The sequence below is a fragment of the Sphaerodactylus townsendi genome, linkage group LG11 (genome assembly GCF_021028975.2).
Source record: "Sphaerodactylus townsendi isolate TG3544 linkage group LG11, MPM_Stown_v2.3, whole genome shotgun sequence".
Classification (NCBI taxonomy): Eukaryota; Metazoa; Chordata; class Lepidosauria; order Squamata; family Sphaerodactylidae; genus Sphaerodactylus; species Sphaerodactylus townsendi.
This window is the reverse complement of record NC_059435.1, coordinates 73,359,679-73,371,435: the sequence shown is the minus strand read 5'-3', so window position 1 is coordinate 73,371,435 and position 11,757 is coordinate 73,359,679. Positions and strand designations below refer to the sequence as shown.

General features: G+C 63.7%; 1 protein-coding gene across 1 annotated transcript; it reads left to right on the top strand.

Moving 5' to 3' along the window:
* Positions 1-5,874: 5,874 nt before the first annotated feature.
* On the top strand, positions 5,875-11,246 carry LOC125440473 (nucleoside diphosphate kinase homolog 5-like). Its single transcript, XM_048510287.1, has 4 exons — positions 5,875-6,082; positions 7,528-7,628; positions 9,635-9,753; positions 10,825-11,246. The coding sequence occupies exons 1-4, from the start codon at positions 5,940-5,942 to the stop codon at positions 10,903-10,905; spliced, it is 444 nt and encodes a 147-aa protein (XP_048366244.1). The 5' UTR covers positions 5,875-5,939; the 3' UTR covers positions 10,906-11,246.
* The last annotated feature ends 511 nt before the right edge of the window (positions 11,247-11,757 follow it).

Sequence of the window (11,757 nt, the reverse complement as noted above, 5' to 3'; positions counted from 1 at the left end):
GGGGGGGGTGGGGGGGGGGGGGGGTGGGGGGGGGGGGGGGTGGGGGGGGGGGGGGGTGGGGGGGGGGGGGGGTGGGGGGGGGGGGGGGTGGGGGGGGGGGGGGGTGGGGGGGGGGGGGGGTGGGGGGGGGGGGGGGTGGGGGGGGGGGGGGGTGGGGGGGGGGGGGGGTGGGGGGGGGGGGGGGTGGGGGGGGGGGGGGGTGGGGGGGGGGGGGGGTGGGGGGGGGGGGGGGTGGGGGGGGGGGGGGGTGGGGGGGGGGGGGGGTGGGGGGGGGGGGGGGTGGGGGGGGGGGGGGGTGGGGGGGGGGGGGGGTGGGGGGGGGGGGGGGTGGGGGGGGGGGGGGGTGGGGGGGGGGGGGGGTGGGGGGGGGGGGGGGTGGGGGGGGGGGGGGGTGGGGGGGGGGGGGGGTGGGGGGGGGGGGGGGTGGGGGGGGGGGGGGGTGGGGGGGGGGGGGGGTGGGGGGGGGGGGGGGTGGGGGGGGGGGGGGGTGGGGGGGGGGGGGGGTGGGGGGGGGGGGGGGTGGGGGGGGGGGGGGGTGGGGGGGGGGGGGGGTGGGGGGGGGGGGGGGTGGGGGGGGGGGGGGGTGGGGGGGGGGGGGGGTGGGGGGGGGGGGGGGTGGGGGGGGGGGGGGGTGGGGGGGGGGGGGGGTGGGGGGGGGGGGGGGTGGGGGGGGGGGGGGGTGGGGGGGGGGGGGGGTGGGGGGGGGGGGGGGTGGGGGGGGGGGGGGGTGGGGGGGGGGGGGGGTGGGGGGGGGGGGGGGTGGGGGGGGGGGGGGGTGGGGGGGGGGGGGGGTGGGGGGGGGGGGGGGTGGGGGGGGGGGGGGGTGGGGGGGGGGGGGGGTGGGGGGGGGGGGGGGTGGGGGGGGGGGGGGGTGGGGGGGGGGGGGGGTGGGGGGGGGGGGGGGTGGGGGGGGGGGGGGGTGGGGGGGGGGGGGGGTGGGGGGGGGGGGGGGTGGGGGGGGGGGGGGGTGGGGGGGGGGGGGGGTGGGGGGGGGGGGGGGTGGGGGGGGGGGGGGGTGGGGGGGGGGGGGGGTGGGGGGGGGGGGGGGTGGGGGGGGGGGGGGGTGGGGGGGGGGGGGGGTGGGGGGGGGGGGGGGTGGGGGGGGGGGGGGGTGGGGGGGGGGGGGGGTGGGGGGGGGGGGGGGTGGGGGGGGGGGGGGGTGGGGGGGGGGGGGGGTGGGGGGGGGGGGGGGTGGGGGGGGGGGGGGGTGGGGGGGGGGGGGGGTGGGGGGGGGGGGGGGTGGGGGGGGGGGGGGGTGGGGGGGGGGGGGGGTGGGGGGGGGGGGGGGTGGGGGGGGGGGGGGGTGGGGGGGGGGGGGGGTGGGGGGGGGGGGGGGTGGGGGGGGGGGGGGGTGGGGGGGGGGGGGGGTGGGGGGGGGGGGGGGTGGGGGGGGGGGGGGGTGGGGGGGGGGGGGGGTGGGGGGGGGGGGGGGTGGGGGGGGGGGGGGGTGGGGGGGGGGGGGGGTGGGGGGGGGGGGGGGTGGGGGGGGGGGGGGGTGGGGGGGGGGGGGGGTGGGGGGGGGGGGGGGTGGGGGGGGGGGGGGGTGGGGGGGGGGGGGGGTGGGGGGGGGGGGGGGTGGGGGGGGGGGGGGGTGGGGGGGGGGGGGGGTGGGGGGGGGGGGGGGTGGGGGGGGGGGGGGGTGGGGGGGGGGGGGGGTGGGGGGGGGGGGGGGTGGGGGGGGGGGGGGGTGGGGGGGGGGGGGGGTGGGGGGGGGGGGGGGTGGGGGGGGGGGGGGGTGGGGGGGGGGGGGGGTGGGGGGGGGGGGGGGTGGGGGGGGGGGGGGGTGGGGGGGGGGGGGGGTGGGGGGGGGGGGGGGTGGGGGGGGGGGGGGGTGGGGGGGGGGGGGGGTGGGGGGGGGGGGGGGTGGGGGGGGGGGGGGGTGGGGGGGGGGGGGGGTGGGGGGGGGGGGGGGTGGGGGGGGGGGGGGGTGGGGGGGGGGGGGGGTGGGGGGGGGGGGGGGTGGGGGGGGGGGGGGGTGGGGGGGGGGGGGGGTGGGGGGGGGGGGGGGTGGGGGGGGGGGGGGGTGGGGGGGGGGGGGGGTGGGGGGGGGGGGGGGTGGGGGGGGGGGGGGGTGGGGGGGGGGGGGGGTGGGGGGGGGGGGGGGTGGGGGGGGGGGGGGGTGGGGGGGGGGGGGGGTGGGGGGGGGGGGGGGTGGGGGGGGGGGGGGGTGGGGGGGGGGGGGGGTGGGGGGGGGGGGGGGTGGGGGGGGGGGGGGGTGGGGGGGGGGGGGGGTGGGGGGGGGGGGGGGTGGGGGGGGGGGGGGGTGGGGGGGGGGGGGGGTGGGGGGGGGGGGGGGTGGGGGGGGGGGGGGGTGGGGGGGGGGGGGGGTGGGGGGGGGGGGGGGTGGGGGGGGGGGGGGGTGGGGGGGGGGGGGGGTGGGGGGGGGGGGGGGTGGGGGGGGGGGGGGGTGGGGGGGGGGGGGGGTGGGGGGGGGGGGGGGTGGGGGGGGGGGGGGGTGGGGGGGGGGGGGGGTGGGGGGGGGGGGGGGTGGGGGGGGGGGGGGGTGGGGGGGGGGGGGGGTGGGGGGGGGGGGGGGTGGGGGGGGGGGGGGGTGGGGGGGGGGGGGGGTGGGGGGGGGGGGGGGTGGGGGGGGGGGGGGGTGGGGGGGGGGGGGGGTGGGGGGGGGGGGGGGTGGGGGGGGGGGGGGGTGGGGGGGGGGGGGGGTGGGGGGGGGGGGGGGTGGGGGGGGGGGGGGGTGGGGGGGGGGGGGGGTGGGGGGGGGGGGGGGTGGGGGGGGGGGGGGGTGGGGGGGGGGGGGGGTGGGGGGGGGGGGGGGTGGGGGGGGGGGGGGGTGGGGGGGGGGGGGGGTGGGGGGGGGGGGGGGTGGGGGGGGGGGGGGGTGGGGGGGGGGGGGGGTGGGGGGGGGGGGGGGTGGGGGGGGGGGGGGGTGGGGGGGGGGGGGGGTGGGGGGGGGGGGGGGTGGGGGGGGGGGGGGGTGGGGGGGGGGGGGGGTGGGGGGGGGGGGGGGTGGGGGGGGGGGGGGGTGGGGGGGGGGGGGGGTGGGGGGGGGGGGGGGTGGGGGGGGGGGGGGGTGGGGGGGGGGGGGGGTGGGGGGGGGGGGGGGTGGGGGGGGGGGGGGGTGGGGGGGGGGGGGGGTGGGGGGGGGGGGGGGTGGGGGGGGGGGGGGGTGGGGGGGGGGGGGGGTGGGGGGGGGGGGGGGTGGGGGGGGGGGGGGGTGGGGGGGGGGGGGGGTGGGGGGGGGGGGGGGTGGGGGGGGGGGGGGGTGGGGGGGGGGGGGGGTGGGGGGGGGGGGGGGTGGGGGGGGGGGGGGGTGGGGGGGGGGGGGGGTGGGGGGGGGGGGGGGTGGGGGGGGGGGGGGGTGGGGGGGGGGGGGGGTGGGGGGGGGGGGGGGTGGGGGGGGGGGGGGGTGGGGGGGGGGGGGGGTGGGGGGGGGGGGGGGTGGGGGGGGGGGGGGGTGGGGGGGGGGGGGGGTGGGGGGGGGGGGGGGTGGGGGGGGGGGGGGGTGGGGGGGGGGGGGGGTGGGGGGGGGGGGGGGTGGGGGGGGGGGGGGGTGGGGGGGGGGGGGGGTGGGGGGGGGGGGGGGTGGGGGGGGGGGGGGGTGGGGGGGGGGGGGGGTGGGGGGGGGGGGGGGTGGGGGGGGGGGGGGGTGGGGGGGGGGGGGGGTGGGGGGGGGGGGGGGTGGGGGGGGGGGGGGGTGGGGGGGGGGGGGGGTGGGGGGGGGGGGGGGTGGGGGGGGGGGGGGGTGGGGGGGGGGGGGGGTGGGGGGGGGGGGGGGTGGGGGGGGGGGGGGGTGGGGGGGGGGGGGGGTGGGGGGGGGGGGGGGTGGGGGGGGGGGGGGGTGGGGGGGGGGGGGGGTGGGGGGGGGGGGGGGTGGGGGGGGGGGGGGGTGGGGGGGGGGGGGGGTGGGGGGGGGGGGGGGTGGGGGGGGGGGGGGGTGGGGGGGGGGGGGGGTGGGGGGGGGGGGGGGTGGGGGGGGGGGGGGGTGGGGGGGGGGGGGGGTGGGGGGGGGGGGGGGTGGGGGGGGGGGGGGGTGGGGGGGGGGGGGGGTGGGGGGGGGGGGGGGTGGGGGGGGGGGGGGGTGGGGGGGGGGGGGGGTGGGGGGGGGGGGGGGTGGGGGGGGGGGGGGGTGGGGGGGGGGGGGGGGGGGGGGGGGGGGGGGGGGGGGGGGGGGGGGGGGGGGGGGGGGGGGGGGGGGGGGGGGGGGGGTGGGGGGGGGGGGGGGTAGGGGGGGGGGGGGGGGGGGGGGGGGGGGGGTGGGGGGGGGGGTGGGTGGGGGGGTGTGGAGTGGAGGGGGGGGGGGGGGAGGGGGGGGGGAGGGGAGGGGGGGGGGGGGGAGGGGGGGGGGGGGGGGGGGGGGGGGGGGGGGGGGGGGGGGGGTGGGGGGGGGGGAGACATAGCGCATCTTTGGGAGCAAAAATTAATATAAGACACTGTCTTATTTTCGGGGAAACACGGTAGTTCCTTGTTTATGCTAAAACGACACAGGCACAGGTCCAGAACCCTAAGTGACATCCAGGTTTGCCTGTAGCCATGCTTGCACAACTGCCCTTTCCGGGAAGAAGCAAGTTTTATATGAAGATGATAATGAATACATCTAATGGAGAATTTTAAGCGTGAACTGAATTGTTGTAGTTTTTCACATTGTTCAAAAGGCCCTTGCTTTTCCTATCCATAATAACCGTAGCTTCAAAACATACATTCCCTAGTGTCATTTTGCTACTTGTTATGTGTGCTTTTTTAAGGACAGTAGCTACTATTGGGTAATATCCTACCACTTGATGCATGGAATGCCTTGTTCAACTAAGGATTGTGAGGCCATACAAAACAGCCCTGCAGGCCAGGGGAAGGGAACTGGAGCAAGAAAGACAAGGAGTTGAATCATTCTGCCGTCCTTTTCCATTGTGCAGCTCCTTGCCCCTCCTTACTCCAGCCCACCAAGCCTCACGGATGTATCTCTGCATCAGTCCTACAACCCCAGCTGTAAGGCTGAACACACTCAAATGAAGTCAGCTCTGTGAAACAGGAATAACTTTATTGATATATGTCGCCCTAGTTACAGGGTCCTGGAACTGAGGGTTCTTGCCCTCAGTTCCAGTATATATAAGGTGTGTGGGTGGGCGGCTCCCTGTTGCAGCGGGAACGGAGAAATGAAACTAACAGGGGACCTGGAGAAGTGAAACTTAGCCCTGACACCCAGCCATGGTTATTCTGAGGTCTGAAAAGGACAAAACAAAAAGGAAAGAAATGTGGGAGAACTCAGGGCGTTTTCCCACTTACCTTTTGCCCTGCGCTACTGTAGGCAAGTAGTGCGGGGTCCCCCGGCACTCCCCATTACAGTGGCGGCGACAACCAGCCATCCCAACGCTGCTGCTGTCGTGCTCAAACGGGGCGAGCGAGAGGGGAAGCCCGCGGTGCGGCCCAGCCGGCCGTGGGCAATTGGTGCGCCTGTTCTGCTGCTTGCAGGGTGGGCAAGGATGAAGCCGGCGGCTCAGCCTCGCCGGCCGCCGGGGAAACACCCGCCCCGTTCCAATGGGGCGGGCGAGAGGGGAAGCCCGCGGTGCAGCCCAGCCGGCCGTGGGCAGTTGGTGCGCCTGCCCTGCTGCCTGCAGGGCGGGCAAGGATGGGGCCAGCGGCTCGGCTCGTAGAGCCGCAGTGCAAGGGCAGAAGAGCCGCATTTGGCTCTCGAGCTGCAGGTTCCCTACCCCTGATCTAGCAGAAGGCCATAATAATAACAATAATGTCTTATTTATGCCCACGCACGCACACCCTGCAAAAACAGGTCTTTTTTGTTGTACAAGCATTTAAAAGAACTTGCTGCAAGGTTCTAAATTGCCATATGTCTGTGCAAATTTTAGTATGTGTTATCCTTAGAACAATGCACTACAGGTTTTTTTCCCCGTCTTGTTTTTTTGTAGAAGCGAAAGCTCCAATTAAGTCCAGAGCAGTGCAGCAACTTCTATGTAGAACAATATGGGAAAATGTTCTTTCCCAATTTGACAGCCTATATGAGTTCTGGGCCTCTAATTGCAATGATTCTTGCTCGTCATCGTGCCATCTCATACTGGAAGGAGCTGCTTGGACCACCAAATGTCGCACTAATGAAAGAAAATTATCCTGACAGGTAACGCAGTTGGTTCACAGGGTGTTTTTTTTAAAAAAAAAAAACTACCAAAACAATATAACTGAAGTTGATGACAGTAATGATTTCAGGGTTGCAACCTTCATATTGAAATTTTGGGGATAAGGCAGAGACAGTGTAGTTAGGAATAATGTACAAACTTACTTGTTCACATTTTCAGCTACTACGATTTAAATTCAGTAGCAAATTAAGGGCTAAGAAATGTGCTCCATCAGGCTTATAAAGCTTTCCCCCTCCATCTCGGCCATTTCTGCCATTTAAGGCCATTAGCGGCATTGGGCCTACATATCTGAGGGACCACATCTCCCCGTATTGTCTCGCTAGGGCCCTCTGCTCTTCGGAGGGGGGCCTGCTGGAAATCCCTGGCCCAAAAAAGGTCCAGCTGGCCCCTACCTAAGGAGACCAGGACCTTGCAGGACCTACAGAGTTTCCACAGGGTCTGCAAAACGGACCTGTTCCACTAGGCCTTTGGCCAGCCAGGATAACCATCAGACCCCCATATCATCTAGGCCTCCCATGGGCGGGGTTGGGAGAATGAAGTCGCCATACTTGTGTACAATTGTTGAGCTGGGAATTTTAATATACTGTTTTATATTGGTGTTATTGTATTATTTGATACTAGTGGGCCCGGCCACGCTTCCCTGTGGCGTACGGTGGTGAGGTAGGAAAGGAAGGGTGGAGGAAGGGAAGAGGCATAATGGGGTTTTCCTACCGATTTGGTGGTAACGCTTCCTCTCCGTGTCTCGTGGGCGAGTCAGACAGCAGGTGGTTTCGCCTGCCGTGAACGCGCACGCTGCGGTGAAGGCAGGCAAGCCAACCCCCCCCCCCCGGTACCGCAGCCCTTCTTTGGTCCAGTGCGGGGTTGCGGGTAACACTCCTCCTTCCTCTCCCTGTGTCTCGTGGGCGAGTCACGCAGCAGGCAGTTCCACGCGGCATGAACGCGTCCGCCGCAGCAAAGGCGGGCAAGCCACGCCCCCGGTACCACAGCCCCTCATTGGTCCAGTGCGGGGTTTGGGGGAAAGTAAGTTTTACCGGGCTCAGGTACTAAAGGTCAGCAATCTGAAGGTCTAAAAACCTGCCCGCAATGGAAAGCCACATTGTGTGAAAATTTGGGAGCAATCGGTCCAGGCGTTTCAGCGTTAGAGCCTCAGTAACAAATACATGGTTAGCTTTTTATATAGAGAGATGAAATGCTGTATACCGCCCTGAGCCTCCGGGGGAGGGCGGTTTAAAAATGTAATAAATAAATATAGAACTTGCTTAGAGGCTGGTCGTTCATGGAGAACGGACAGGATTTTTCTTTTAGAAAGGGTTGGGATAGGGCAGTTTTGCCTTACGTTGTCAAATATCAAAACAAGTTAATTTATATTAATTGCTGCAGTTGTGACTAAATACGATAATAATAACATGTATCTCTGTTGGACTAGTTTAAGAGCAATCTATGGGATGGATGACCTGAGGAATGGACTTCATGGCAGCTCCAGTTTTGCCTCAGCTGAAAGGGAAATCCGGTTCATGTTTCTTGAAGGTGTGAAATTTCTATCTGGAATTTGCATTACACTGAGATATGCTGTTTCTCTCTCCTGTCAGATGTAGTCATCTTAGGGTGGCTGTTTTTTACAACGCCCTGCTTTGGAGTATTGTGGATCAAAATCTACTTAAAGAACCAAATGGATATTGGATGGCATATTTTCCCCTTTTCTACACCAGCAATTCTCAGTATTTGCAATTTTAGATGACACCCGGATGTTCTGATTCAGTACCTCAAGAAGTGGGGCAAACACAAGAGGGTGTAATTAATTAAATATTGCTGTTACATTAGTCTCTAGCAGGCTTATTGTGGCATAAGATTTCATGGATGAATAAAATATAAGGTGACCAGATTGTCATCTTTGTAAAGTGGGACCCTGGTGGGCGGCCGTGTGCATGCGCACGCGCAGCTGCAGGAGCGCCCCAGAAGGCAGTGCGCTCCTGCAGCTGTGACAGGGCAGGAAAAGGGGAGCGCCCCAGAAGGCAGTGCGACAGCCTTCCAAAAATCGGGACGGTTCAAAAAACCCGCGGGACGCAGGACAAATTGGTTTAAGGCGGGACTGCCCCGCCAAAAGCGGGACGTCTGGTCACCTTAGTAAAATATGCTATTTATTCTCTTTAGATAAATGAGCTACTTAGGCTAGCCGGTTGGTCTCGTGAAATGGTTTTACAACACAAAATCATTTTTGTCACTGTTGCACATTTTTAGTGCCCTAGATTGTGAAGATCAGTCACATTCACTTGCAAATGGAGGACGACATAGAAGTGAAATATCAACATAGATGCATGCAGTCTTGTTTAAATTAGAATTGCTACTCAACAGTTCTGCAGAGGATTGAGTAATGGGTTTCAGCAGGAGCACACCTGCCCAGCCTCCTGCCATATACAAAATAGAACATCTGAATCAGAGTATAATGCATATATTAATGTGGATGTTTCAGACCCCACCTGAAAGCAGGAATAGTAAAATGGAGGAAATATTCAAATAACATATTTTTCTTCTCATATAGGCATCCCATTCTGTGTATGGATAACATTAGATCTGAGAACTACTCTTAATCATGCTCCAGAAAGAAAGGGATATTTCTGAAGAAAGATCCCTGGTTCTTGCACAAAAAAGAATAACAGCTGCATATTTATTACATTGCAGACTAGAGCTACAATAATATTTTGAGTATAGGTGCTTATCAAACTTGTGTATGGCAAGTGATATCTAGAAGGAAGCATTCCTTCCATGTTGTGGTACGAAGAAGGGAGAATGTATTTCTTGTAAGGATGTTTGCATCAAATAAAAACGCAGGAAGTACAGTCTGTAAATATTTGGCCATATGATAAATTAGTATTTGGCCATATGATAAATTAAGCTTTATTTATTTATTTAGGCACCGATCCTGCTATAGACCAACTATGGGTAAACCCTTAGTTACTCACTAGCTTGCTGATTAATTAGATCTGGTTTCAAATGTACCAGAATAATTTAGAAATAGTTTGTGTCTGATGAAAATTTTTTACTATGTGATAACTCTAGAGATAATGAATTCCACATAGATTAACGTACCTAAAAGAAATCAGGAGTAACGCTGCATATTTCTATACCGTAAAGTGACCAGATGGTCACCTTTGTGAACCGGGACGGGCGCGCGCACACAGCCGCAGGAGCGCACGGCCTTCTGGGGCGCCCCAGAAGGCCATGCACTCCTGCGGCCACGCGTGCGGGAGGCTGCTGCACTGCCTTGCGCCCCAGAAGGCAGTGCGGCAGTCTTTCAAAAACCGGGACACTTGAAAAAACCCGCGGGACGCGGGACAAATTGTTTTTAGGCGGGACTGTCCCACCAAAAGCGGGACATCTGGTCAGCCTACTGTACCATGTTCTGTATCTCCAAAACATAGAAAGATCTAAATTAACCGCCCTTCAGTATACAGATAAAAAAGAATAAGGCATTAGAAGGCAATTTGTTTGTTTGAGACATTTGAAATTAAAAATATGTTTAATTTTTTTTGTAGTGGTTATTGAACCAATCCCAGTTGGACAAGCTGCAAGAGATTACCTGACCCGCTACGTCACTCCTACACTGCTAAAAGGACTTACAGCCCTGAGTAAGGGGAAACCGGAAGATCCTTTTGTAGGTATTACAGTGACTGATAGTATTCAGGGGATGAGTCCTAGTGTTCATGTGAGGGCGCACCTGATAACCCTGGGCTGGTTCTTGGATATGAGTCTAGTCTGGTTGCCTGTGAAGAATACCGTATTTCCCCGAAAATACGTTCTACCCAAAAAATTAAGCCCTATCATGATTTTTCATGATTTTTGGAGGATGCTTAAAATATAAGCCCTACTCCAAAAATAAGCCCTACCGGTAGTTACAGATCAGGATGGTGAGATCCAGCAGGGTGCTCCCTGCCAATGAGGATGCAGCTTGCATCACACGTGACGGGGAAGCAACAGGGCTGCCGAGAGCCCGCCTTAATGAATTGTGAAGGTACCGTATTTCACCTAAAATAAGCCCTAATGCATCTTTTGGTGCAAAAATTAATATAAGACCCTGTCTTATTTTCGGGGAAACACGGTAGCTGTTATTGTACAAGGGACAGAAATTTGAAGGAAAACAACAGATGATAAGAGCAATACTCCTGTATTTGCATATTAAGTTTACCTCAGTCAAGCCAAAATACCCATAATCAATTAATGTTTGTGTATCAGTAGCAGTCCAGACTGATTGCCTCCTTCCCTTTCACCTTCTCAGACATATTTTAAAAAACGTGACCGATAAAGTACACTTCCAGTGCAATCCTAAACAGAATTTTAGCTTCTAAGTTAATTTGAATCAATGGCCCCTTCCGCTCACGCAAAATAATGCGTTTTCAAACCACTTTCACAACTGTTTGTAACTGGATTTTGCCATTCCGCACAGCTTCAAAGAGCACTGAAAGCAGTTTGAAAGTGCATTATTCTGCATGTGCGGAATGAGCCATAGTGTTTAGAAGATTGCATAATTGGGTGTTTGGATAACAGTTTCCCATTACAATCAGTTCAGGACACTGGGATTATCAAAGAATTTGGTAAATGGGCACTTTCTCATTGTTTTTCATTTGTAGGAATGAAGGCTTTGAATGGCATGTGCTAGTAAAAAGTTATGTTCATGTGCAAATGAAATCAGGCGTAATTTATTTACGTTTTTATTGTTGTTCTTTAGACTTGGCTGGCTGATTGGCTAATTGAACATAACCCCAACACACCCCGGCTGCGACATAATGTCATTGTGGAGGAGCCTTAAGGAAGAAAATGTATTAGAAAATGGTAAACCTGTAAAATAACCTGTCATTTTAAAATATTTTGCTACTGGGACGTCTCCTGCATTTCTTACCAATGTTAACATGAAATAAGTATTAACTTTAAAATAATCAGTTCACCGAAGAATAATTCTTTATGGAGTAGCCCAGGCTAAAATAATTGCTTGGAGCTTGTTCTAAGTGATGTATAATAAATAGGATCAGAACTAAGAACAACATTATCCTAAGCCAGTGGTGGCGAACCTTTTCGAGACCGAGTGCCCAAATTGCAACCCAAAACCCACTTATGTATTGCAAAGTGCCAACACGGCAATTTAACCTGAATACTGAGGTTTTAGTTTAGGCCGTTTCCGCACGGGCGAAATATGACGTCGTGGAAACGGTAAAAGAACCGCCATAGCGAGAGCGTTCGCACGCGCAGCGGCGGAGGTGCGCATTCGCGCCGTCGCGGAAACGCTAAACCGGCGCGAAGACGCCGTATTCAGAAAACGCTTTAAACCACTCTTTTTCCCCATGTGACGCATCGACGCCGCACTCGTGCGAACAGCCGCAAGGGAGCCGTCTTCAAAATGGCGACTGCCAGACGGCCAAGCTGGGTCACCTTTTCCCCCCACACACACACACGTTTGTCCCTGGTGCTTTCCCTGCATGGCCAAGCACCTTTCCCAGACCCATGCACTGGGACTGACAGTAGCTGGGAGGGGAGGCACTGACAGATGGGGGACGGGCAGGACATCAGGGCAGTCACGTTGTCCATCGCACTGCTGCGTGGGCATGACGTCGGGCCTGCACGGCTTCGCGAGTGCGCAGGCGCAACGTCGCGAGACGCCGCTTCC